Raw genomic sequence first — 27,360 nt, 5'->3', positions numbered from 1 at the left:
TGCATAGTACAATAAATATTCTAAAGCTATTGGTAATCATCTGCAGTAGGGTAAGTAAGTGCCCACTAACACTCATGTCACTGGCATTGAACTAGGAAACGTGGCTTTCCATGAAGTCAGCAAATATTCTAAAGCCATTAGTAATCACCTGAAGTAGGGTAAGTACCCACGAACACTCTTATGTCACTGGCACTGCACTAGTAAACTTGTATGGGCTTTGCATAAAGTCAGCAAATGTTTTAAAGCTATTGGTATCGATCTATAATAGGGTAAGTACCTGTGTAATCTCTTTGTCACTAGCTTTGCACTGGTAAAGATGTATAATGTTTGCATATAATCAGCAAATATTCTAAAATTATTGGTAAACATCTTTCATAGGGTAAGTACCTCTGTAATCTCTTCATTCACAGGTATTTATCTAGTGAACATGTATTGGCTTTACATGAAGTCAGCAAATATTCTAAAACTGCTGGTATTGATGCCCAAAACGAATTTACTCGTGTACTTCTGTCACTGGTATTGTACTCGTAAACATGTATGACCTCTGCATATAGTCAGCCAGTTGTCTAAAACCATTGGTAATCATCCGCAGTATTATAAACATGCAGTACTTGGTACCTCTGGAAATATTACATGCACGCTCACTTCTTGATTTTATTGTTTTTATTAGGCATTCAACATCTTGGACATTGGTACGAAAAGATCTGTTGTTGACAAAAGAAAGGAAGATGTAGCTGGCCCTAGTTGAGAAAGTAGATTGAGGGATGAGGTATTTGTGCATTTAAAACAGAAATGTCCCCAAAAGAAACAAAGTAGGGATGCTCTTTGCCCCAAATCCACCCAGAGACCTCGCCTGCTTCCAGGGGGTGAAATCTCAGATTTGAATACCAGTAATCAGCCGTGTTAAAACTAAACATATAGGGTCTTTCTCAGTGGCAAGGAGAGGGAGAACGGGACACACACACTCATACACACTCATGCACAACCATGCATTCACACACCTACTCCCAATACTCACGCATACACACATGCACGCATGCACGCATGCACAAAACATTAAAAAAATTACACGTACCTGCACAGTTCTGCCTCGGAGGTCCCAGGAGGGTTGGGACTGCTGCCTTACCTCTTTGGCTGACCTCAGCCCAACCTCATCACAGAATGGGATAGGGTCAATGAGAGTCACTGACCCCACCCCACTCTGTGACGAGGTGTCAGTGATTGACACTCAGTCCTGGGCACTTCAGGGCTTAAAACTGAAGAGCCCAGGTCCGAGGCAATCGGGGGCACTCCCCCTCGTCAAGAGGGGGAGGGCCACAATGAGCTTTGCTAGGCTGAAGAGGTCACACCCACAGCAACTCTGACGTCTCCAGCCCTGTAACATTCAGCTAAACCAGCCAGAAGCCTGCACATTTAGCGCATATCTGGCTCCAGGCTGCCTGACCTGAAAATAAAGATTGTCTGTCAGGCTCACCTTTGATCAGGTTGACAGACACTCTTTGTTTTGAGCAAAAGGTGAGGGAATGTGGCTCCTCTGCCCGTTAGGACAGGTCGTGGCTGGCCTTAGAGTTTGACAGACAGGATACACGATCACAATCGTTATGGAGATCCCTTCTGCAATATGATGACTGCAATATCGTCTATGGCACTGTAATATGACGAACGAGATATCCACGATGTTTTATGGAGTAACAAAAAGGAGGTCGGAGCACACTGCCTCACATCCCAGCACTCAGTTCACCCCAATGCCTCATGGTAAATGTAGTGCATGATAATGCTTACTTCAATGACAGGCTTTAATTTTTCACCCTTGTTGGTGCTGCCAGTGCTGTGTATCTCTAGACATGTTTCAGGAAAGTTGTCTTTCTTCAGTAGAGAGCAACGCATTATTTTGTGGGTGCTGGAAATGATGCACTGGGCGCAGACGCATCAACCAGAGCTCGTCATCTCATTAGCTCAAGAGAGCCTTTTCAAATAAAAAGAGGGTGGGAGCACAATGCCTCACATACAAGCACTCAGTTTGCCCCAATGCATGATGGTAAATGCAGTGCATTATGACAATTAGTTCAGTGTTATCATGCACTGCATTTACCATGAGGCATAGGGAAAATTGACTGTTAGGATGTGAGGCAGTGTGCTCCCACCTTCCTCATTTTTATGGAGTATCCCATCCAACAAACCCAAAATAAAACCCATAATCCCTATCCCCAGCAGCTCCTGCTACATCAGAATTAACAGGCCACTCGTAAAAAAGGCCTTAGTACCACATTAGCAGCCTGTTTTCATAAAAGAATATTTAAAGTTGTAATCCAGGGAGCAAATATATTTGTGGGAGCTCTATAATGCTTGACATTTCGAAAAAGAGGCAGAAAGGTATACTATAACTCGCGTGGGAAGACGGTGGACAGAGTAATTTCTATTGGATGTGTAGACCTCAGGTGTGTTGTCAGGGGATAAAATACAAGGTTGTTTTGTTGTGCAAATGTTTATGAGGAAGTGTCTTTATTTAGTTAATGTCTAAGCATTGGAAGATGCAAAGCTTGCTGCATTCAGGTGTCAATGAAAATTGCTTAAAAATGCCATGGCTCCAGCTTCTAGGTACATGATATTGTGAAGTGTCAAATAGGGTAATAGCATGAGCAATAACGAGAGATGCTTAAGCAGGAATGGCTGGTTCTAGGTTACTCTTAAAACTAGCAAAGTTGTGGTCAGGGCCGGACTGGACATCGCTGGCACATGGTGTTTTCCCAGTGCATCGGAAGGGTGAGGGCCGGTTTTGGACTAGTGAGTGCTGTTTTTACTACTGGGGGCCGGTTTTAAGGTAGTAGTGCAAAATCGGCCCCCTGTAACTAAAGCACAGCAGCAATAAATTCCCTCCATCAATAATACCCCCCCTCTCCACCTGGTCGTTCTGACGTAATTGCCAGGACTGGTTTGCATTCCCAGTCCGACCGTGGTTGTGGTACATTTTGGGGAACTGGGGAAATTGCTCCATACCTTCGCTCCAACCATTTAGTGATCTGCCACAAAATCTGGACAGGGGTCATTTTGGGATGATCAGCCTGTGGCCAATTCAGTAGTGGGGGTTTTGGCAGTTTGGTGGAATTAAGAATTGTGTGTTAAGTAGCTGGGAACTTTTCCATTGATCACTTTCCAAATAAGGAAGGGAACTCTTTATTGCCCCAGGTGATCAGAAGTTAGTCAGGACAGTTTTGATCTGAAGGTAGATACAAGATCATTCAATGCCAGACCAACAATTATGTTAACAGTTCTGTTTTGTAGAGTGCTACATTTGAAAAAAAATGTGCTCCTGTAATCCATAAATTGGGGTGGTATGGAAAGGGGTTGGAGTCATATGGGGTGGATCCATGAAAAGCAGAGTCTGATATTTATCATATAGATTTAACTGTGCAACAAAGAAATTGGAAAAAAGGACAAACTTGACAGAAAATCTGTTCTGGTGTACTTAATTGATCACATAGAGGTTACATTTTCAAATATCTTAGGGGGTAATGGTATGTGCTACAGAGATTTTTGTGTACCCAGAATGCTTCTGGTGATTATAACAATGCTAAGATAACTCTGATTGTTAATGCTGTTGCTGGAGACATCTGTGTTTTGTCTAGTACTTTTATGTTATGCTATGTTATGTTAGTTGTATTTGTAAAGTGCACTATCGCCTGGTAGGGAATCCTGGTGTTGAAAGCAGGTGCAAATCTAGCCTGGCTAAAGGCTGGTGAGTGGGTCAAATCAAAGCTCCAGGTCCTAAGCTTCTCGCGGAACTCAAAGAAGGTAGAGGCGACTCTGATGTGTAGTGCCAGGTTGTTCCAGGCTTTGGTAGTGATGTAGGAGAAGGCCTGACCGAGGATCTGGCTCTGCTATGTGTGGGATGTGTGCGAGTAAGAGTTTGGCCGAGGGCAGGTGTTTGTTGTTGAGTTAGGATGTTCCTGTGTTGTATAGGGTTTTGAAAGTGTGTGTGAGAAGTTTGAATTGGACTCATTTGTGTATAGGGAGTCAGTAGATCTTACTTAGGAGCTGTGTAATATATGTGTAGCATAGTAGGTTGAGTGTGAGTCTGGCGTCTGTGTTCTAAATGGTTTGGTGTTATTTGCTGATTCCACCACACAGTGTTCCCATCATCCATCTTGCTTTGAACAGGATGTGGATGACAGGTTTGTTGATGCTGGCTGGGAGCCATTTGAAGATATTCCTCAGCAAACTCAAGGTGTGATAGCAGGAAGTAGTGACAGCATTCACATGGGCTGTCATGCTGAGTTCGCTTTCTATACCTATCCTGAGTTTCTTGGCGTGGATGGTAGGTGTGTGAGCAGGTCCAAGTTAGGCCAGCCACCAGGTAGAGTCCCATACTGTTGGATTCTTCCCAAATATCAAGACTTCTGTTTTGTCAGTGTTTAGTTTAAGACCGTTGGTCTTCATCCAGTTAACAACTGTAGCAGCGAACCTGATCAGAATGTTGGTCTGAGTATGAGAGGTACATTTATGAGCTCTGTATTGTCGACGTAGGAGAGGATGTCCAAGTTGGGATAGCAGATGATGCTAGTGAGCAATATCATCTGTACGTTGAGAAGGGTGGAGATGGGGTGGCATACGGTCGGTGTGGTTTCCTTGAACGAGATGGGGAATTGTGAAGCAAGGTCAATTGGGTCCAGTTGGGGGTCAAAATTGTCATTTATACTGATTATCTTGTTGCAGATGAACTGGGAGAGTTTGGAGAGTTTGGTGCAGAGGTCCTGTGGGTCGGCGGTTGGTATCGCCTACTTCATCAAAAGGCCCACTCTGATGAGATTATTACGAAAGAGCTTAAAAAAATGTATTCAGAGACAGGCTGTAGGTTTAATGTTAAAGAATGGCAACAGCTCAGCGAATTAGCAAATAAAGCACTCAGAGGTGCAAATTTTAAGAGAATGAATTTTTTGTCAAGATGGTTGTTGTATTATACACCCCAGAGATTATCTAACATGTTTCAAACATTTCCTTATCGATGTTTCAGATGTTGTAAACAGGGTGAGGGCGGATGGGTACATATTTTTTATGATTGTAATAATCTACGACAATTCTGGCAAGGGTTTTTTGCTGAGATCTCTCAGATTTTATCTGTAACAATTGAGCCATCTGTCACCCTGGTGCTATTTGGTTCCTCAGGTGAGGTAAAAGGTTTAACAAAAAAACAGCAGTATTTTATATTGATTTCCATTGCTGTAGCCAGGTCATTGGGTCTCCAAAATTGGAGAACCGATAAACAATCGACTACCGAGTATTGGTTTAATAAAATGGTTTGGACTTGCAGATTCGAGGAGGCCTATGCCAAACGTGTAGGAGCAAGTGCAAAATTTAGGGGGATTTGGAAAAAAAAAATTCCTAATCTTTCCTAATCTTATAGTGCACAATGCACTTTAAGAAATGCTGGATTATATTATTCGAAGTGAATCGAGATATTTGTTGTTGCTAGAATCATATATACTGTGTGTCAGTATGTGGAGTGGTGTGGCTCACTGGTTAGAGGCAGCAGACCCGGAAGCAGAGGACGGCCTGGGACCAGGGTTCAATTCCCGACACGGCAGGGTTATGGACCAGGGCCAGCGGACTCGATAATTCTTGCTTCGGTGCCTACTCTAACCAGGGATCACACTTGGCAACTCTGGGCATTAGCTTGCCTCATCTCCACAACGGCCCCCCACATTCGCCGGGGATGCCTGGTTTCACCTTGGAGATACCCTGGAGGGACCATCTCACAGGGATAACCAGGATGGGTTCCCCAGCGGTCTACAGCGCCACGACGCCTCAGGGCAGCAGTGCGCTTTACAAGACACATACATTTACATTTTTTTTCGATCATGCCAGTTATAATATAAAATCAAGGGAGTATTCTTAGATAATCTGTAACTGGGAAAATGTTGGTGTATTCCAGACAGACTGTATTCATTATTAACTGATTGTGTAAAAGATTCTTACGATAATTATTATTTTTGTTGACTATCAAATTTCTTCTTGATATTGTGTTTAAAGTAATGGTATTCTCGGCTAATTGTTTGACTTCATATGCCTGTTTTGATTTGTTACTTGGTTGATTATTTTTTTTATTTTTTTTTATTTTTCCTGTTCTCAATAAAATATTTTTTTTTAAAAGAGAAGGGTGGAGATGGGGTGGCATGCGGTCAGTGTGGTTTCCTTGAACGAGATGGGGAATTGTGAAGCAAGGTCAATTGGGTCCAGTTGGGGGTCAAAATTGTCATTTATACTGATTATCTTGTTGCAGATGAACTAGGAGAGTTTAGTGCAGAGGTCCTGTGAGGGTGACAGATGCACCTGATATTTTTACAATACCTGCATATCACTTATATACAAAGGTTGAACAAAGTAAAAAACCTAGTGGAGCAGGCTGCTGGGTTGGTGAAATCTTTTACGATGCCAAAGATCTCCTTGCTGCTGTTGGTGCTGGCATCAATACGGTTGGTGAGCGAAGAAGGGTTGATGGCATGGATCTGCTGGTCATAGCATTTTAGGGCAGATTTAAAGGTGTTCTTGTCCATATTGTTCTGGCTCATTCTCCAACTGTGCTCTGGTTGTTTGCAGTGGTGATTTGTCATCCCGAGTTCCTTAGTGTACGAGCTGGCTTGCTGCTCAAATCTTGTGGTTTATTAGGTTTGAGGAGAGATGGGGTGTCAGCGCAGGTGGTGACTCAGTTGTTGAAGTTTGTGATGGCACTAGGTAGGCTACTGCTGTGTTCAGGCCGGTGTTCAGTGAGTTTGGTTGTCCAGTCTTTCTCTGGGATGGTGTTCCAGTCTCGGCGGGCTGGCTTGGCAGTGGTTGTTTTATGTTGAAGCAGGACAGGAATGGTTAACTTGACAAAGGCGTTGTCAGTCCAGGTGATTGATGTGGGATTGTTGCCCGAGATGGCGTTGAAGGTGGTGAAGATAAAGTCTAGAAGGTGTCTGATGGAGTATTTGGACCATTTTATGTGTTGGGTGAAGTTGAGGTTTTCTGGGTCTTCAAGTAGTGCTGTGATCTTCGGGTCAGTGTTGTCTTCCAGGTGGAAATTCAGGTCTCTGATGAGGATGTAGGCGTTAAAGTTGAGGATGAGAGGAGCGACAACATTTTCAATGGTGTTGGGGAAGTTGGTATTAGGTACTGGTGATCTGCAGATGAGAAAGCAACTCAAGATAAAGTTGGCTGTGATGTGGATCTTGAACGTCAGGTGTTCCATGTTGTTGCGTTTGTATCTGAGAACGTGTTGTAGATGATGGTGGCCTTGAAGATGATGGCGATTCCATTGCTGGGCTTGGGAACTGTGTCCTGCCTGGTAATCTTGTAGTCAGGGGGATGATTGTGACAGTGTTGGAGTGGATGTGGGGTTCACTCACATCTCTGTAAGTAACAGCAGGTCCGGTTTTTGTCATTCAGTAAGTCCCTGATCTCCGAGGTTTGATTTGTGAGAGAGAATGTTGAAGAGCATGCAGGATAGTGTGAAGTGTTGAATGGGCTGTGGCTGGTGGGTGTGAAATCTCAGGAGTTGGGGGCTGTTGGTAAGGGAGCGTGGTGGATGTGGGGGAGTGACAGAGAACTTGCAGGTGGTGAAGGAGAACGCCCCTTTGGTGCTGCTCGGCGCAGCAGTGACTGGTTTTGAAACCATGGAGGGTCACTTTGGGGTAGCAGCAAGTGGGGGAGGAACAGGGTTTGCCTTTAGTACGCGTTCGTTACTGCAGCTGCCATTAGGTAGATGCTGGGAGGGGGGAGGAGAGCAGCAGGTGGTGGTGGGTGGGACTGGGAGACATGAAGTGGGAAAGTGGGAGAGCACAGGAGGTGGGAAATGAGGTAAGGACCATGCAGGGGAGGCAGAGGGAGGGAAAGAACAGGAAAAGGTTAAAGAAGGAGGGAGAGTGAAGGTTAAGCGAGAAAAGATAGAAAACAAGGCAGAAATTACCAAAAGTGCCAAAAGAAAAACAAAGCAGAAATGAGAGAAAGCGGTAAATAGAATTGAGCAGAAATGAGCGAAAGTGGGAAATAGAAAACAAGCAGAGATGAATGAAAGAGGCAAATGGAAACAAATCAGAGATGAGCAAGATGAAACAGGAAAGCAGTACCAATAATTCAGGAAAGTCAGCAATGAAACAACGGGTAAGAGGCAAAAACAAACCTGTGAAAGAGAAAGAGAGAGTGCAACAGAATGGCAGATGAGAAGAAGATGGAGTGAGGCGAGAGCCTCGGTCATACTGGAGCTGGGTCCATAAGGCCCTTGTCTGGTCGAAGGACCATACACAATTAAGTCCTAGGGGGAGCTAGGCGGCCCCTGCTTAATGCTTTGTTTTGTTCAGTTTTGACTCAAAGTAGCATAGAGGGTTAAGGTGCCTGCTGCAAAGCACATTGTGTAACTTGCAGATCACAGATGTGTATTCTATGTAAAAAAGTAAGTGGGTTACTGATTTTGAGATACTTTTGTAGTTCATTAGTTGCAATCTTTTTAATATGGTACAGTAAGTTATAAACTTGCACCAAGGAGCTGCTTGCATACTGCAAGCCATGGTTTTATAAACTGATGTTTTTTTCTCAATCTGTCATTATTCTAAGGTTGCTTACAAAATGGGTTTGTATAGTAATAAAAGCTCTTCAGTACACGCAACCCCAACCACTGTATTACGTTTTAAATACTGACTTTATGTATCTCCAGACCATCTAATGCCTACCCGTAAGGTCAATATGTGACTCCTAAGGACGACATGACTCCTAAACCTTGTAACCCTTATTAGCTTATGTAACATTTTCTGTACATTGATCCACACACTTTCATGATTTATTGTCTCTGTATAAAGTGTGTGTGATGTAAAGACCTCTGACTCACTACATTGGGAAGAGTGGCCCTATAAAAGAATTACGCAAAGAAAATCAATAAATATAAACATAATAATATAAAATAAAAATAATACTAAATGTGTAAAATAATAGACTGCTATTTAAATTATTATTTGCATAATTGCGCAAACAGACAGATGCATTTGACATTCTTTCAATTAATATCTCTTATATACAGGCGTTGAACAAAGTCAAAAACCCTCCTCCAGATCATAGTTTCTTTTAAGTACTTGTGAAGTGATAATAACCGGCATGCCTTTGTCTCCCTCCATTACATTCTCATTGATGTATAAGGCTCCAGAAAACTCCCACCCAGGATGATACTCTAACAAAAGGAGGGTTGTTTGCTCTTTCAATCAGGTCTTTGTTTTGTGCCCAGTTTCAATAGAAAATAAGAAAGCCCTTTCACTGCCTGCAGGTTGCTGCAAAGAATGCAGACAACATATGGTCTTTGCGGAATGTGTCAACATATGGTCTTTGCGGAATGTGTCCCAGTGTCATCAAATTACACAATTGGGGCCAGCCCAGATCCTAGATTTGGCTCAATAATAGCTGTCAGATTTTGGCCCAGGCTGCGCCCCCTTCCCCCTATTTCCTGTGCTGGTTTTCAGTCTTTTGTAGTGTCTGGATTGAATTGTTGGAAATGCATGTGTATGTAGCCATGAAGCATTGAGTCTGAATATCAATGTCGTAGTTTGTTGGATTGTTTACAAGGGACACGTGTATGATAGACCATACATGTGAAAATTATCTGATTTGTGAGTGACATGTATCTGTGAATTAAAAGATAACTGTGAGTGGATCACAAGACCTAGATTCCACACCATTTCCACTAGGACAATTGGTAGATCTAACTCAGAAGGCCATCTTACATCAAGTGGTGTGTCAGGTAAAGTGTTAATGCAGAAAATGAACTTACACCAAATGTTTTACTCAGTTTGCATGATAAGTGTAAATATAATATGTAAAAAAAATGCACAACAATGTACAGACAAGTCAATGGAATTGTGAAGTGGTTGATCTTATTGTAGTGTAGTGCAAGTTTGTGTAGTTATTCATACACCTGCCAAGATTCTGAAGTTAGTCATTAGTTCGTTGGACAGGTGGTCGAATCTCTGTAGGTTTTGGACCATGCGTGAGGGCTCACTAAGATTAATACAGACTTTGATTTTAGGCCAAGGAAGAGTTAATAAATGCCAGTGCAGGCCCTTCCTAGCCCAGTGATGGCGCATAATAAGGAATAATTGCTCCCTTTTATGACACCACGCCCAGGCACTGAGCATACTTCTGGAATTACTGTCAAATCAAGGGGTCTAGCAGAAATCCTATGCTGGTTAATATAATGAATTGTCTATTGTCACAATGTATTATACTCTTAATTCTAGTCTGAAAGATAAAAATGAATTCCCAGATTGACCAAGCAAGTAGTGCACATTCACAAATCTCTGACTATGATGCGCTCTTGGGCCACGTTTACTAACACAGTCAGTCAGTCAATTTACTTTTATTCGATTATTAAAAAATCAAAAAAAAGACATAACAAACAGATAATCACATAAAATACAGGACAAGAGTTCATCAATTACAGAAATAATTATAAATAACATTGTCAAAATTTAAAAGGGTTGAAGTGAACATATTTCATAAGTTCAGTTCTGAGTTAAAAAAATAAATAAGATACAATAGTATGATTTCAATATAAAAGATCTAACAGGAGTAAAAAACTCCAAAGAAGAGACCGCTATCCTTTACACTAGGTCAATCGTATTTAGACTAGGCCGTGCGCTGACACGCTTCTTGTTAATGCGAACAGCCGCAACAAGGAAATTTGCTACGTAAAAAGCAATAGTAGTGTTAGGTAAGAGTTGCAAGAACAGAAGCGCTGGCCGAACTTGTGAGAAACCAGCCCCTTTAAGAAAAGGTAACAAATATTTTTTCCTAATCTGTGCATAGTGCCTGAGTGGAGAAATTATCACAATCGCATGGGATTGCATTTTCAGGAGTAACCCATGTGGGATAATAGCCAAGCACAAAATGTATTAAGTTAAAACGAAATTTGATTAGGAGAGACCTATGAAATGGACTGGTTACAAAGGCCAGGTAGGGTTCCAGACCAGGAACAGTAATTAGCGCATAGTTCCTTCTAACTAATGGCTTTTTTAGTTCCAGGTCCTCCCTCTCAGCCATAAATCGTGTCACTAGTGCGGTCTTAATCCCCATGACATCCTTCTTGTTAATACAATCAGGGGAATTAAATAGCTCTGGTCTGCCCACTATTGCCAACGTCTTTTTAACATATGCCAGCCAGGGGATTCTGTGGGCTCTATCCAAGGTTAAGCAATCATTGAGGATCAAATGGGTTAAAGAGATTTCCTGGTTAAGCCAGGTTTTTAACCAGCAAATAACAGGAGCCACCTTGATTTGGTCTGCAACAAACCCCACACCCAACTCTGAATGTATCGTAAATGTGGGTGTGGACTGAGGGACAGACAACAAGGATCTTAAAAACCCATTCTCCACCCTCTGTATGGTATCGGTGTTAGTATAACCCCAGATGGCAGAACCATAGGTGGCTATGGCCAAAGATTTAGCTTTGTAAACTTTCAAAATAGCCTCCAAGGGGCGAGCACCCAACCGTTTGGCAAATCCAAGTATGGCTGCTGCCGATCTTGCCACAGAATTGCCTTTTTGTTTATGTTGCGGACCCCATGTACCTTTCTCATCAAAAATAACCCCTAGGTAAGTGAAAATGGGGACCCTTTTAACCTCAAGGCCTAGGCAAAAAAAAGATTTGGATTTCTTTTTCCTACTGGCCTGGCCAATGATCATGACCTGAGACTTTTGGGTATTAATTTTCAGGTCTAATGATGTCATAAAATCACCAAAAGAGGCCAAAAGTCTATCAAGAGCCACCCCTGAACGTGCCAAAAGCACGGCGTCGTCGGCGTATAGGAGAACTGGGATCTTAGTGTCTCCTACACGCGGTACATCCGCCACTGCGTTGGCCAGGGCTGAGTCCAGAGCATTTATATATAGTGTAAAGAGCAGGGGTGCCAATATGCACCCCTGCCTAACACCCCTCTCTGACTTAAAGCAGCTGGTACACCTTCCCCCTTGGGTAACTCTCACCGCGGCTAATAAGCCGCAATGAAGGTCCGCCAAGAAACCAACCAGGGGGGGATCAACCCCCATATCCAAAAGGATTCTCCACAGTTTTGACCTGTTAACCAGGTCAAAAGCTGAGGAGAGGTCCATAAAGGCCATATACAGGGACCCCTCCTTTGCGATGGTATATTTACAAATAAGTAAATGAAGGTTTAAACATTGGTCCAGCGTGCTCCTATTAGCCCTAAAGCCATATTGAGCATTTGATAATATGCCACTACCCTCAAGCCAAGTGATCAGCCTACCCAAGATGACTCTGCCTAAGATTTTAACAGCAGAGTCAATTAGGGAAATAGGCCTATAGCATGCCGGATCTCCCCTCTGACCTTTTTTGAAAATTGGGATAATGATGGACTTTGCCCAAGACTCAGGGATATTCTTATCTCTAGCGGCATTGAAAACATTTGTTAGAATTTTGGCCCACAGTTTAGGGGCGGACTTGTATAAGTCTGCAGGGACACCGTCTGGACCCGGAGCCTTGTTTTTGGATGTCTCAAGGATAGCTTTTTCCACATACTCCTCCCTAAAAGCCAAAACTAGACCGACCTGATTAAGAGGTAGCAACCCATCTAGGTACCCAGGTGAGTGTAGACTATATATTTTTTCAAAATGAGCTAACCACTGCTCGTCAGGAATACTACATTCCATAGCCTGGTTCTCACTACCGGAAAAAAAAGAATGGTTAATAACTCCCCAAAATTTGGAGCTATCCCGCAAAGTTTCCGGTGACAGTAAATTATTCCAAGCATCTTCCTGGATCTCGTTTTTACGAGCTTTAATGGCTAGTTTATATTGTTTCCTCAGAGATGCAATCAATGGTCTATTTCTCGGTTTTTCCTTTAACGCCTTTAAAAGAGCAGAGTGAGCCTTAGTACAATTAGTGTCAAACCATTTTTTGCCTCTTTGGCCACCTGAATTGATATTAACCAGGAGGGCAACATTTATTTGTAGGCAGATGGTATTGAAGGCCTCAACTATCCTTGAGTTGGCGTTGGCATGATCTAAACATATACCCACCTCCAGTTCAACCTTAGACAAAACCTCTTGTAAAAAAGTGATTGGAGTCACTTGAGCCCATTTCAGTCTCCTACCCTGGTTTTTGACTACAAGGGCTCTGGTTCCCAAATTTCTTAAATCTTTGAAAGCCAGAGACCCTCCCGAAACAGCCTCTGCTATCACGGGATTGTGGTCACTAAAGACGGAGTCCTCTACCCTGTAATTTAAAACCAAAGACGAAATCAAGGAAGAAACAAAAATGTAATCGATGACTGATCCTGAATCAGTTCCTTTAAAAGTACAAGATCTCTGACCTTCCATGCAGCAACCGGGTTCAGAGAGGTTTGAGGAAGCCAATAGGCTCTCCAAAACCTCACCTTGTTTATTTTGTTCAAAGTGTGTAGGTGATGAGTAGGGAAAACCCTCATCATCATCCATAATGCAACCCAGATTGCAGGTATGGATATTAAAGTCACCCATCAGGATGACCTCAGGACTATTATGTGACGCTCTGAATTTGTCCAGAACCTCCCCCAGAGATTCTAGGTGCTGATTTAAACTGACGCTGTCTGAGGAATTATAAAAATTGATAAGAAGCAAAGATGGGGAATTTGCAACCGCTAGTTCTACGACTAAACAGTATTGGGAACCAGATTCTAACTGTTTTGCGGATCCTTTCAGATTCAGTGAAACCAGAAGTGCAAGGCCCCCCTTGGCCCTGCCCGCCAGACTAGGTGTGGCTGGGATATAAAAATGAACATAACCATCCAAAAAAAGACTGTTCGCTGTGTCCCAGGTTTCTTGCAGTGCGATAATATCATGGGACATAACATAGCCAGCCCATAACTCATCCTGGCTTTTAGATCTAATTCCTGCGATATTCCAGCTTAAGATTTTGCAGATAGTTTTTTTGCAGGGCTCATGTGACTTTATATCTTCCTCTCCTTTTCCCTCAAGCCCACCTATCAAATTGTTTAGTAAGGGAGGCGTAGTAGAAGTGAACCCCTCCAGCGCCGGTCAAGCTAAGGCTACCGGATGACATGTGTTGTCATTAAGATCGGGGAAGTATGTGGCAGACTTTGAATTAATTCCCCATCTTGCCTGGTCTTGACCAGAACTTCCAAATATATTAGGATGAAGGTTATAGAAATGCCACAGATCATGAACCCTTATTTCCGTCCGATCACATATTGGTGGGTGATCACAAATGAAACGTACCACACGACTGTCCTCAAAATTAATAATAATACAGTCCCCAGGGACGTCTTTTAGTCTAGGACCCACCCAACCAACTCTTCTGGCAAAAAGAATCTTCCCGTCCAGAAAGTTCGGGATCGATCTATTTTTGTTTAACCAGAAAATGACTTTATTTTTGAGTTGTTGGTAGGATTCCTCAATACCAGTTTTGAGTTCAGGGACACCGGTCAAAACAATGACATAAGGAGTGGAATCTGGAGGGAGGTGAATATGAATGTTGGAAGATTTATTTGATCTATCCCCGGATTCTATAGTTACTCCTTTATGTGTGCCCTTGCTTACGGATTTAGTACCAGATAGACCCCTAAGGCTAGCCCTATCCTGACTGCCACCATGAGTAGTGGCATTGTCTTTGGCCAGAGTTCTGGGGGGAGCTACCCTGGGGTTGGTTTTAGAAGATACAACAGAGATAGAGGGAGAAAGTGGCAGGACATGAAGAGTGGGATTGGCCCTAATAGGATTATCACTGTCCTTGGTGACTAATTTGATAACATTTTTCAATGAACAAAAGTTATCTAAAATAGTTTGCTCAAGGCGTTCGACTTTATCAGTGACAACTTTTACCCTTTCCAAGAGTGGCAATAATAGGGAACTGACTATTTGCTCGATCTGAAACGTCCGATCGCTAAATTGGGGCTGGTCCAAAGGCCTATTAGAAGTCTCACCCAAAAGTGAGTTGTCAACAGCCTGAGCCTCACCAATCTCCAAAGGTAAATGTGTCATAATATTGGAGTGCTTTGCCTGTCTCCCTCCCTGAGTCAACCCATCTCTTTTCCTCTTAAGAATAGCACTTTTTTACTAGCTCTTGTCTGAGGATAAGTGGAGACAGGTTTCGGAATAGTGCCAGCACTACTTATTAGAGAGGCAACTTCACCCGGGACATTAATCAAGTCATCTCGAAGGGGTGATGTAGTAGTACTAACCCCAGTATTCCGCTGTTGCGCAAGGTCTCCTAAAAACTGCATTGCTGAGCTCTTGGGGGATTTCGCTATAGCAAGTGTTCCCAAAGATGAACGTCTAGCTTGAATTAGCTCTGAAGATAAACGGCGCTCAGTAATAGCCAATTCATGCTCTAAGACTGAGACTGCTCTGGTAATAAAATGGTCAAGAGTACCAGACACAGACCCACCCCCTCCAGTACACCTCCCCTTGCCCGAGATCATGTAGTGGGTGCGCGCCGATAACAGTGTAGTCACAAAGCAATATCACCAGTGTAGGAAGACGAAAATACAGATATTAAGTCACGGTACACCCTTAAAATAATACAAACAGAGAGGCCACTAACCTCAATAGCATAGGCAATACGCACTTGCCATATAGCCAACACAAGAAGAGAACACAGATCTACCTTGACTGCTAGGATGCAAGTAGCAATGTTAGGGAGGTGGCCCAGTCCAGTCAGGTCCAGTCAGTGACGGGCAAGGACGGGCCCGCCCTTGGCCCGGGCTTCGCCCGAGCTCCGCCCGCGCGTGTCCCGCGCTGCGGAGCTCCTGAGTCTATTTTAAAGACCCCCGGCGCAGCCTGATGACAACAGTGGCTGGCGCCGGGAGTGTGGTGCTGGGAAATGTAGTTTCCCCACGTCGTGCCCTCTCACGGGAGTCTGCAAGCAGGAGGCGTTGTTCGGCCATTCCCCTCACGGCGATGCAGGAATGAACGTTGCAGGCTAGATTGAGGCAAAAGATTTCCAGGTGCGTCCCGCGCTGCGGAGCTCCTGAGTCTATTTTAAAGACCCCCGGCGCAGCCTGATGACAACAGTGGCTGGCGCCGGGAGTGTGGTGCTGGGAAATGTAGTTTCCCCACGTCGTGCCCTCTCACGGGAGTCTGCAAGCAGGAGGCGTTGTTCGGCCGTTCCCCTCACGGCGATGCAGGAATGAACGTTGCAGGCTAGATTGAGGCAAAAGATTTCCAGGTGCGTCCCGCGCTGCGGAGCTCCTGAGTCTATTTTAAAGACCCCCGGCGCAGCCTGATGACAACAGTGGCTGGCGCCGGGAGTGTGGTGCTGGGAAATGTAGTTTCCCCACGTCGTGCCCTCTCACAGGAGTCTGCAAGCAGGAGGCGTTGTTCGGCCGTTCCCCTCACGGCGATGCAGGAATGATCGTTGCAGGCTAGATTGAGGCAAAAGATTTCCAGGTACTAACACATTGTGCCAGGTTTGCACAACTTTTGTAATTCAAAGACGGGGCAACGTGTTGTGGTGGTACCTACTTTTCAACTCTAGGATTTCCACTGGAAAGTTGGTCAAAGGAAGGCAGAGTCGAGCTAGGGCCTTTTTCCATTAACGGGGTGCTTCAGGGGTGGTATATGGGCGTTCCTATGCAACCAACCATGTCTTTTGATGCAATCCCCTATCTATTAACAACTGTAGAGAGGGATTTATGCCAAAACCTTACATGAGTATCAATGTATCTATTTCTTCAAACTTTGCATGTGTGCTTCACTGTAGAGAATGCATAAAAAGTGGACGAATGTATAAAAGCATAGTGCTTGTGCTGGAAGGCTCCCCTTCTAGTGCCAAAGCTATGAGTGAGGGAAAGCATAGTGCAGGGGTTTGTGCACTGGCACAAGGCAGCCTAAAGTGTGCTAATGCTGGGGGAGAGAATATCAGCATCGTATCGTAGTTGATATGGCGCTGTTTTTTTCAATCTCCCTTTGTCACAATGAAGCGCGTCAACTTTGGTTACCATGCTGCATTGATTCACATTCTAGTAAATTGCCCCCTTGGTGTATAATTACCTACTCCTACCGGCATCAATGAGATTGGGTCACAAGTTCTGCTTCTGATAAATGCTGAGTGCATAAGTATTTGCTCGATGCGGGCTTGGAGGCCCACAGTTGTCGGGCCAGTCATAATAGAGTCTTGCATGTCCTATTCTATCTCTCTTTGGAGCCTCTACCTCAGTAGTCACTTCTACACCCAGTAAAAAAAATGTACTTTTTTGTTTCATTTACACAGAGACCGCGTTGTTAGCTACACTCTTGGTCGAAGACTGCCAACGGATCATGTCAGCGGACAACTGCAGTTCAGATTTGGCATAACAGCATCAATTCACCCAGGTGCCCTCTTTGCTTTATCTTTTTTGTTTTAATTTTTCTCTTTTGTTACAATAAAGCAGATACAGGTATTAAAGAGAAATGCCATAATAAGACCCTAAAACTCAAGCTACAAAAATAAACCAAACTGAATATGAGCACCAGAGTAGTAAATGCAACTCATGACTTGGGGGGCAATACAGTGCATGACCACGAGAACATGAAAGTGAGCAGTGCAGATTTCTACAAGTTCATTATTACAGTGACGTGCGCAAGGTATAGCCAGGCTTATTACAAGCCTGAATAGGGAATTGTGCTGTTTAAGCCCACATTAGATTTATTTTCCCAAAAATCTTTTGCAACATCAAAAATTCTTAAACATTTCTATTGAAAACGTATGTGCTGATAAAACATATCTTCACGTTATATAACTAATCCAATTGTTACGTACTAGACTTCACATGTAGCAGGAAATGCAACTGCCGAATCCAGAAAAGGCTATTTTTCTTAGACAGAAATCTGCTCAACTCCAACCACGTCTGACCCCAAAAGTGCTAGTCTTGGAACCCCCTGAACTGCAGACTCACATTCCAATACTCAAAGCTCTTGAGAAATCACCTTAGTCAATCTGCTAGTTCTGGGGCAAGTGAACAACATATGTTCCCACTCTCGCAGGCTTTAATGGCACCTGAGGCACACATGTCCAGACTGAGGGAAGGCTTTCTCCACTGTTGCGGGAGGCCAATAAAGCTTATACACACATTAAAATGTGTTCTGTCACCTTCAAGCCAATGTGCCCAATTAATGCAAACAACTATGAAGCAGATGCTTCACTTTTTCTTCCACGTTTTTCAATAATTACGGAGATCCCTTTTGCATACATAACATCTACAGAGACTATGATGCTACAGATACTTGAAAAAAAATTTCCCCATTGCAATTAAAAGTCGGCTTGCACATCAGAAAACATTTAATTCCCCCACTTTAACAGCTGACCACAACAAAAAAGAAATCTTACTTAGGCCAAAACGAGCAATGTTAAAGCGAGATTCCCAGCAGCAATTCTGAGCGGAATCATAAAGGAGTAAAAGTATTCCAACTCAGGATTCATCTTAGTATGTAAAATTGTATTTTCTAATAAAACTCAGAATGTTGCAACTTACACGAATCTCTTCTCAAGATATTCCTATCCAAATGTTAACCACAGGATTGGGTTCAAGACTTGATTCAAGAAATTTATAAGAGGTACAATGAGGAGGCAGAAAATCAATTGCCCACGAAATCTTCAAGAAGCCAAGAGAACTCATCTTTTCTGCGCAAATCTGGGCTTCAGCTTATCTGGGTAGTTCTATTGGCCCATATAAATCATGACATCATAGAATGAGTGGTAACAAAAACTATGTGAAAGAGTTACTCACCTGCCATAGGGTTGTCGTGATCAATGACAATAAATTAAATGGATATTATCCAGGGAGATATAGACGCCCAGCTATCTCACCAAAGAATGCAAAGCCTTAATGTGTTATTCCAGATAAATTACACTATCAGCTTCATGGGCCAGTAGCATGTTTGTCTTGGCTGCATTAACCTGGAATGCAGACAGATCCCCAAATTCGACAATGTATTTAAATTGAATTCCAAAATATTGGTGATGATGCAAAATAAATTGCAAACGTTTCTGCTAACAAAATACAAGTGCAAAAAACAAAAAGGCACCATGTCTTCTCCAACTATGCAGCCAGAATCTGGAACAACACCCGTTTTTCTGTCTCGACTGGTCAAATCCCGCTCCAGTTTGGGAAAAAGTTTAAGACACACCTATTTAAAGAATACTACATCCCAATTAACAGTGCACTTCCACTCTCGGAAACCAGATAGTTGCCCAATTACTCCTCAGCTGTATCTTTGCAGTTGACCCTCTACAACACTTCACTGCCATTCAGCTAGGTTCATGCTATGCAAATACCAAAGGCATACATACAAACATGCATACATGCATAGAATTACATGCACATAAGGCTGGAAGTTCCAATGGGCCAGCGATGGTCCGCCTCTCCCTTATTGAAACTACAAGATTCTATAAAGAAAGCAACTAATACAGGGAGAGATGGCTGCCCTGTTTTTTTCCTTGTGAAAGTCTCATCTGCCTTAAATTAGCACAATGTATCACCAGTTATATGGTTATACTGACATAAGGGACAGGTATCAACCTGCTGGATTGGGAAGGAAATCCAAAGAAACCTATTGTGAATCACAACAAATCCCACTTCATCCTTTGAAGGGCTTTTTCTGCATCCAAAAGCATTGAATTCCCCTACATTTTGGCCCAATCCAATGTCTTTATTTGGTAGTCTTTGGGCAATGACAAAGGGCTACCCACAATTAACCTGATCCAGCCCAACCACAGAATATATGTGACCCTCAACATGCTACATTGTATAAAATAAATATAATCATTATTAAAATGAATGAATGGACAGTGTTAGCTGCAAACTTAGGTATCCTTAATGTGTCTCAAAAATGGGTAAGACTAGTTTAAAGAATGAGAACGAATCCCTCTCAAATTGAATTTAAAAGGTTTGGCAGTGAGGAGGCAACCTTTTCTGTGAATTCATTATACCACTGAATACTTATGCCATCTCCCCCGGCTGCTTTCCCTGCAGGTGATATTGAGGACTTCAAAGGTTGAAATATCAGTCATTAAAATTATTGAGTGTCTGGCAAGAGTTAATTCTCTCAACAAGTGTTTTTCCCTATTTACACCTGTGTTTAAACTATTTTTGTAAAGATTATGGTAAAAGTGCAGCAAAATATCAGGGGTCAGTTTCTCTTCCTCTGTTTCCTGTTGAGGAATAGGATCTCTAATCTTGGAAATGTTGTTCTCAATTTACTGACCCTTGCTTTGCCAAATCAAAATAATTTTTACTCTCATATAGTGAGGCTGCTTATGTATTTTGGCATTTGCAATCTTTTTAGCCATGAGGGCAGCTTCTAGTTCTATACACAATCCCAGTTATAAACTGAAGGACATCAAAGAGGCTATGCTTTGGTTCCCCTTTTAAACGTCAGTGAGAGTGATTAACTCATGCATGTTTGAAGTGATCCCAAAATACAGGGATCCACAATCTCTATTTGTGTATATCTACCTTCTTGTTTTTCTTGATTTATCTCCCAGAGCTCTCAGAATAAGGGCTATGTTATATAAGTCTATTTTTCTGACAAGCAATGAAATTGCATGTTACTAATATGTGGTGGTGGCCATTTGTCACGTCAGTATTGTGATTGATGAATGAAATGTTTTTTCTTTTTTGTGAAAAAATATATCAAGAGAATCAGCTTACCATCCACCAAGAGGTACACTCCTGAAAACATGTTTTATTCATTTTAACACAAAAAAAATGTTCTTGTACCTAGAAATGTGGTAGCTTTCACTCTTTTGATGGTTAAAACAAACAGTAAGGTCTCCATTATGAGTGGCCCAGCCCCCAATGCGATCATTAGTGCATCTGTTAAGTTGATATACTCCGGGAATCGGAATTTAACAGGTGCAATAACTATTGCCGTTCACTCCTGCAAAATGGGACATGACAATAGGATGATGGTTTTAACCACACCTTAAACCGCACCTTGCAGTATTTTGTGAGTACTTTTTCCTCAGTATATTTACCTACGGAAAATTATCGTGTGTAGCCTTAAAACTCAGAATTCTGGAATGGGTGGTAAATGATTGCACATAGGCCAGGGCTAAATTTTAATTATGTCAGAGTAATTGGCGTAATTTGCTAAATTCCCATAACGCAATTTGCATGAAATTACAGAAATTATGCCATTAGGCCAAATCCCGTAATTTTAGCAGGAGATTTGTACCATTCAGGTAATTTGTGAATGGAAATAGCATTTCAGGTAGATTTTTTAACCAAGTAATTTTTGAGGATGAAACTAGTATTCCGAACGTGAACTGCAGTGTTTTAAACACGAGCAGCAATTTCTTGAACATGGACGGTCACCAAACATTTCAGGTAGATTTGTTTTACCAGAGTGGACTGTTTGGGTAATTTTTGAGTGCAAAGCTAAAACTTTTAATGCAAGAGTTACTATTTTGAACATGAGCAACCAGAAGCCAATTCAAAATGACATTTTTGAGTTGAATTTTTGCCCAAACGAGCCCCTCAGGTAATTTTTTGAATATGAGATACATTTTGCCTAATTTTACAGCAATTTAACATACTTATGCAATATGAAATTGTGCAAGTTATGCCAACCCCTATTTGTAATGAGGACCAATGCGGGGGAATCATGTAACCATACAGTCTCATATCTTTGGTAAAATGTTAAGGACTGCACGCAGGAAGGAGTTAAGTACTAAATAAGACATATTTCCAGATAGGTCGAGATCTCAAAATATTCAAGTATTGTTAAGCCCGGTTTGATTTTAGCACAGGACCCAATTCACACAAAGCAGGGATTACTCTGTGTTTCCAGGCTGATATATTTTGCCCAGATTCACACTCAAATTTACTTAACTAGACCTTTTTCAAGAATTGGCCGTGAGTAAACTTTTGGTGACATTGTCACCAATTGCTCCAAAACAACCTTTGGCAAATCCAGCCGGTCTTGCCAAGTGGGCAATTTCATTCTTTGCAAACATGTGCAATATGCAAAAAAATGTAAAATATATGCAAATACTGAAAGAAAACCATTCCTAGCACTGACGTGCATTCCTTTTCAGGCGGCTATGCACACGATGAGGCAAAATGAAGCCCATCACAGTGCAAGAGAGTCAATGGATGAAATGGGCTGCCAAAATCTCCCGTGCTGTATATGAAAGGAAAGGAAATTGTGAATGACATTTGAACAGACCAGTGGATTAAGAGGGTTTACCGCAAGGCTATGTATGTCTTTACTGTTATGAGGCATTTTAATGGAAAACCGGTGGCTGGTGAGAGAGCTAGAGGCTAGAGTTGACTCTAGGTCAGGCCTATAAAACATAAGGAACATTAACATTCCCCTGGGCTTAGTTCGCAAAGTAGCACTACGCGAAGCTACGCAAAGTGCACTTCGCACTACGCGAGCTACGCGTAGCACGTCGCAAACTGCGTAGTACCCTGTTCGCACTGTGCAAGATGCCGTTTTCAATGATTGCACAGTGCGGACAAGCAACCGGCACTGTGCAATCATTGAAAACGGCATCTTGCACAGTGCGAGCTGTAGTTTTCTGCCGCTCGAGTAGATTTTTACTCGAGCGGCAGCTTTCTCAACGCGGACTGGTAGTTTCTCATCGCGAGGACCACGAGCAAGCAAAAAATGACCGCTGCACTACGCAACACTACGCTACGCATGTTCGCACTGTGCTATGTGCAGTTCGCATAGTGCGAAGTAGCGCAAACTTTGCAAACTACGCGAGCGTAGTGTAGTGCTTTGCCCAGGCTTAGTATTAATCCCACCAGATTTTCAATAAATAGCACCGCATTATCCCACCAGCTCCTCTGATCTATTTAGAAGGGAAATTCTGACACAAAATGCCATTCACATTCATTGTCTTTTGGTTTCCAGGAACTTTTCTAGGAAGAGAACTACCACTTCCATGTAGGCAAGCAGAAAATAGCAAAAAGGAAATCTAAATCGCACCCTCATTTGCTGTTTATTGGATGGAAACGGTAGTCTTGCATGATTCTTCACTGAGTCTGGGAAAGCCAGGTGGGGTGATAAAATGACTACCTCACAGTTTTGATGGTCAGGTCTTACAAACGCGTGCAATCAAAATATGAGATGTGTTTTACTGAATGAAAAGAAAAACAGAGACAACATGACATCTAATTGCATGAAAGAAAGATTGGAAGTTAACTGTAAGAAACAAAATTAAAAAAACAGTCAGAATAGACACATATCTGTTGCTATTTAAATGTACTTAGTGTTCTTTGTCATGTTTCCCACAGATGATGAAGATGTCTCCATTGGTGCTGATCCTCTCACGACAGTAGAAACGTGCGAGATCCTGGTCGGCAACGGGACAGAGGAAATCTCCAGCGAGCCTCCGTGCCATGTCATGGTGATCTCTGAAAGCATAGATGCAGATCAGATGAATGGATGTAGTGTTACTGGTACTGATTCCACCAGCACGGGAGCATCGGTCAGCTCAACGGAGGAAGTCAACCGGAACTTCTTAAATGAAATCATTGCCGGGAACGAGGATATTCATTCTGTGACATCAGATGCATCTGAACTTTTAATTCCAGATGAAGTAAAACTGTCCCTGAGCAGTATGGAGCTTGCTGAGCAAGAAGTTCCTACTTCTGATGGTGGACCTGAGCTGGAGGCAGAGATGCAGTTAGGTGATGAGGTTAACGGTAGTGCCCAGGAAGCAGAAGACGGCCTTCTTGCCAGCACTGTGACCCCGAACACTGTTGAGTCCATTGCAGATGGTGAATCCAATATTGATAAAGACCATGACGAGTCGGGGGCTTCGAGTCAACAGGAAGACAATGACTTGAAACTGAGAATCTCTGTCAAGAGGAAAACCAGGCCTTGCTCCCTGCCTGTATCTGAACTGGAAACCGTAATTGCCTCTGCGTGTGGGGAGCCGGAGACGCCTCGCACGCATTACATCCGGATCCACAACCTGCTGCACAGCTTGCCTTCAGCTCAGATGAACAATGACAGAGAGGAGGAGGAGGAGGAGCAGGTCAGCATAGACATCGATGAGGAATCAACAGCCAAGGAAGCCTCGGAGAAGGATATGATTAGTGAGACAGAAACCGTGGTGCAGGAGCCTTCAATGGAGTGTGCAGCCAATGACAACGACAGCAATGTCGATCCCGGAAGGACTTTCCCTTGTGATGATTCAACTGAGCATATTCCCGATTTAGTTCACCAACTTTTGAATGGTGACCTTGCTAGGACAGAAAGCGAGAGTGAATCGAGCCCAAGGGGACTTGGTGATCATGACTGTGATGTTTGTGACAACTCTTGCTACAGCACTTCCTGTTACAGCACCTCATGTTACAGCACTTCCTGTTATAGCACCTCCTGTTATGACAGCCACAACCGCTTCTCGAGCCACACTCGCTTTTCTTCAGTGGACAGTGCAAGAATTTCAGAAAGCACTGTATTTTCTTCCCAAGATGATGAAGAAGAGGAGAATAGTGCTTTTGAATCAGTCCCAGATTCAGTGCAAAGCCCAGAGCTCGAAAGAGAGCCAGCAGATAGCCCCGTCCCCTGGCCAGATGATCTCCTTGCTCAAGGTGGGAGTCGGAGCCTGGAATCTCCTGTAGCTGGTCCAAGCACCCGACGAGAAGGTTAGATTCTAACTACAGAAAGTACCATAACTATAAGTAATGAGTTTAACACTCATTGTGCCAAATCGACCACTTGCCACTATGTGCATGTAATATTTTGTGCAAGCAAAAAATGTAGTGCTTAAAAAGCACATATCAAGGTAAGAAAACTGAGTCAAAATATTTGGCTTCCTTTAAGCGCTTTGTAAATGAAGTGTGCATGCATGTGCAATAACAACGCGTAGCATAAAAAGCAGTGGGGAAGGAATTGGAGATAGAACACAAGAAGCACAACAAAAGCATGAGAGTTCCCTTTTCCACTCTCCTTACAATAAGTTTCACGTTCCAAACAGCAGCTACAGGCAGTATCAGTATCGTTCGACCCTGATCCATATTTTTCCCATGATTTTAATTGTGGTGTTTCAGTTTTCTGTATTCATAAGATCAATATGAGCAGAATCTTCAGTGTTCACTTGGGCAGGGGAATGTCCACCGGGTGGACTTCTTGGCGCGGATCTGATGCACATTCTGGGTTTTCTTTTTTGTTTTGTGCATGCTGTATTGCTCCCTTACTCATCAGTTACACAACACATTACCCATGACTACAATATAACTCAGTGGCAAGCTTTTGAACTATAAATTGTTAAGATAAACATATGAAAAGGGTCACCCTACTTCAAGCATGGATTTTGATAATATGTGTGTCTCCATCAGGACAGGCAGTGCATTTCCCAAGGGGGTGGATAGAACATTTTCAAATACTGTTCTTTTTCCAGATCAATGGTATAAGGGTTCAGTCACTGCCAGGGGACACCCACCAGGAGCCTGACAGGACCCACCCCTGGAGCTTCAGTATTAGGTGACCACCGTTCACCAACAATTCTGTACAGCCTCTCTCCCTTCTAATTACTCTGCATTCCTAGAAATACATGGCAAGCATGCCCCCCAAGACATGGATCTGCAAATTGTGAATTGTGGTTCAGAACTGTAGACAGGATGTCAGCCATTCTTGCAAAGAACGGTTCTAGTCTTAGATTAATCAGAAATCAAAATTCAAAGCTATCCTAAAGCAAGGAGATGATCTACATTTATAGTAAAACATTGTTGATTGCCGGGCTTTCTACCCCAGTAAAGGACAGGTATACTGTCCCGTCCTGCACATAAACAATAATTAAAATAAATTATGTTTTGCAATTTCTATGTGTGCTGCATTAAGCACTATGCACTATGGTACAAGGGTGTCTGTGTTGGCGCTAGGCAGCTAATTTAGCGCCAGCGCAGGGGGAAACGCAGGACTGCACCATATTGTTATAAATATGGTGCAGCCCTGCGTTTCAGAAGTAGCGGAGCACGGCATTAAGCCAGGAAGGCTAATGCCGCACTCCGTCACTTCTTAGTAATTATGCCCCTCAGTTTTACCAACATCTGTCAACTCTCCACACTGCATTCAAGCTGGTAGCTGATCTTGAATTTTTCAGGAAAAACTTGAAGAATCATCTTTTTAGTTTACACCTTTCAGATTTCCTAACTCATTTTGTATTCACGCTATTGCTGATAATGTATCTTTTGTTACTGCGGGTTTAGTTTTTTGTAAAGCACTGCTCTACCTACGTGGCTAAATCTGTGATTTAAAAATAAACGAATACATTTTCAAGACACTACTTTCCTCAAGAACAAAGAGCAGTCAATGTTGTAATCAAGTCCCAAAAGACTGACTATGACATGAGAGAGATGAGCATTTGGGGCTTCTTTGCCTCCTCTTCCATGGTGTAGAGCATCCAACAAAAAACTGCCTTCTGTCAAAGACGCTAATTCATAAATGCACTTTCAAGGAGCCTTGGGGTCAATATAATCATATGCACTGCCTGTGACACACTAGATAACATGGTGGAATTGTGACATGAATACGATGAATTAGGATGAGTTAGTTAATTTTATCTCTACCCATCATGCTACCTTGAACAATGACCAGAGCGCTGAAAACAATAGCTCATGAGAAATTACCAACATTGATGAAATGTCATTTTGGGAACATGTATGTGTTTGTCATGTGGGATTTGATAACAAATGTCATATTTCATAACATGGCTGACGAAGCAAAGACCTGGACTGAGGCAATCTTTAGGACAGTTGATTGTTTAGTCCATCCTAGTCCTTAATTTGTTGAAAAAACAAGCCCAGGGACCCAAATATTTCACAGGAGCCTGTGGAATGTCGGCGTTTTCCAAACTACCAAGTCTTGATCCCTATTATAGAAACTGCGTAACCACCATTTCGGCCTTCAGAAGAATGACCAGGTTTTTCCACAGGACATAATCTCTTGATGAATGTGTGACTACAGAGGATGTCCTCTTCCACCGACACCAGGAGGTCTTTTCAACCCCAAGTTAGGGTGTTAAAAAGTAAGATTCTATCCCCAAGGTAAGACACTATCTTACCTCTGTATGAGTGAATATGCAGTTCCTATATCGAGGTTCCCCACCACCGGGACGAAAGCCCTTGACCCTTTTTGGGCTCTTTTGTGGCTGGATGTTACACACATAACATGTACATCAAGAGATTGGAGAGACGGGAAAGAGCCATCTTACCCAGAACGTCTGAGACAAAATATGGAAAAATTCAATGTAAATGTAAATGTTATCCAATTTTTCCCAAGGTTGGAAACTAGCTATGCCTCATAAATCTGTACTACAATTTTAAAAAGGGATGGGAAATCCAATAGGTCTGCCTTGCATTTTCATTTCTCACTAAAACATCAAAGACTGCTGCG

At 42.7% G+C, this 27,360-nt stretch overlaps 1 protein-coding gene across 6 annotated transcripts in view; it reads left to right on the top strand.

Annotated features, from left to right (window-relative positions):
- HECW1 (HECT, C2 and WW domain containing E3 ubiquitin protein ligase 1) overlaps positions 1 to 27,360 on the top strand; it is a 979,761-nt gene that overhangs the window by 756,460 nt on the left and 195,941 nt on the right. For all 6 annotated transcript variants that reach the window (XM_085607418.1, XM_085607421.1, XM_085607420.1 and 3 more), the window contains 2 exons: positions 17,240 to 17,340; positions 23,253 to 24,611. In XM_085607418.1, the coding sequence (XP_085463544.1) occupies positions 17,240 to 17,340; positions 23,253 to 24,611 (1,460 nt within the window). The remainder of the gene's footprint in view (positions 1 to 17,239; positions 17,341 to 23,252; positions 24,612 to 27,360) is intronic.

Source organism: Triturus cristatus, chromosome 5_2 (genome assembly GCF_964204655.1).
Source record: "Triturus cristatus chromosome 5_2, aTriCri1.1, whole genome shotgun sequence".
NCBI lineage: Eukaryota > Metazoa > Chordata > Amphibia > Caudata > Salamandridae > Triturus > Triturus cristatus.
This window is presented reverse-complemented; position numbering and strand designations above follow the sequence as displayed.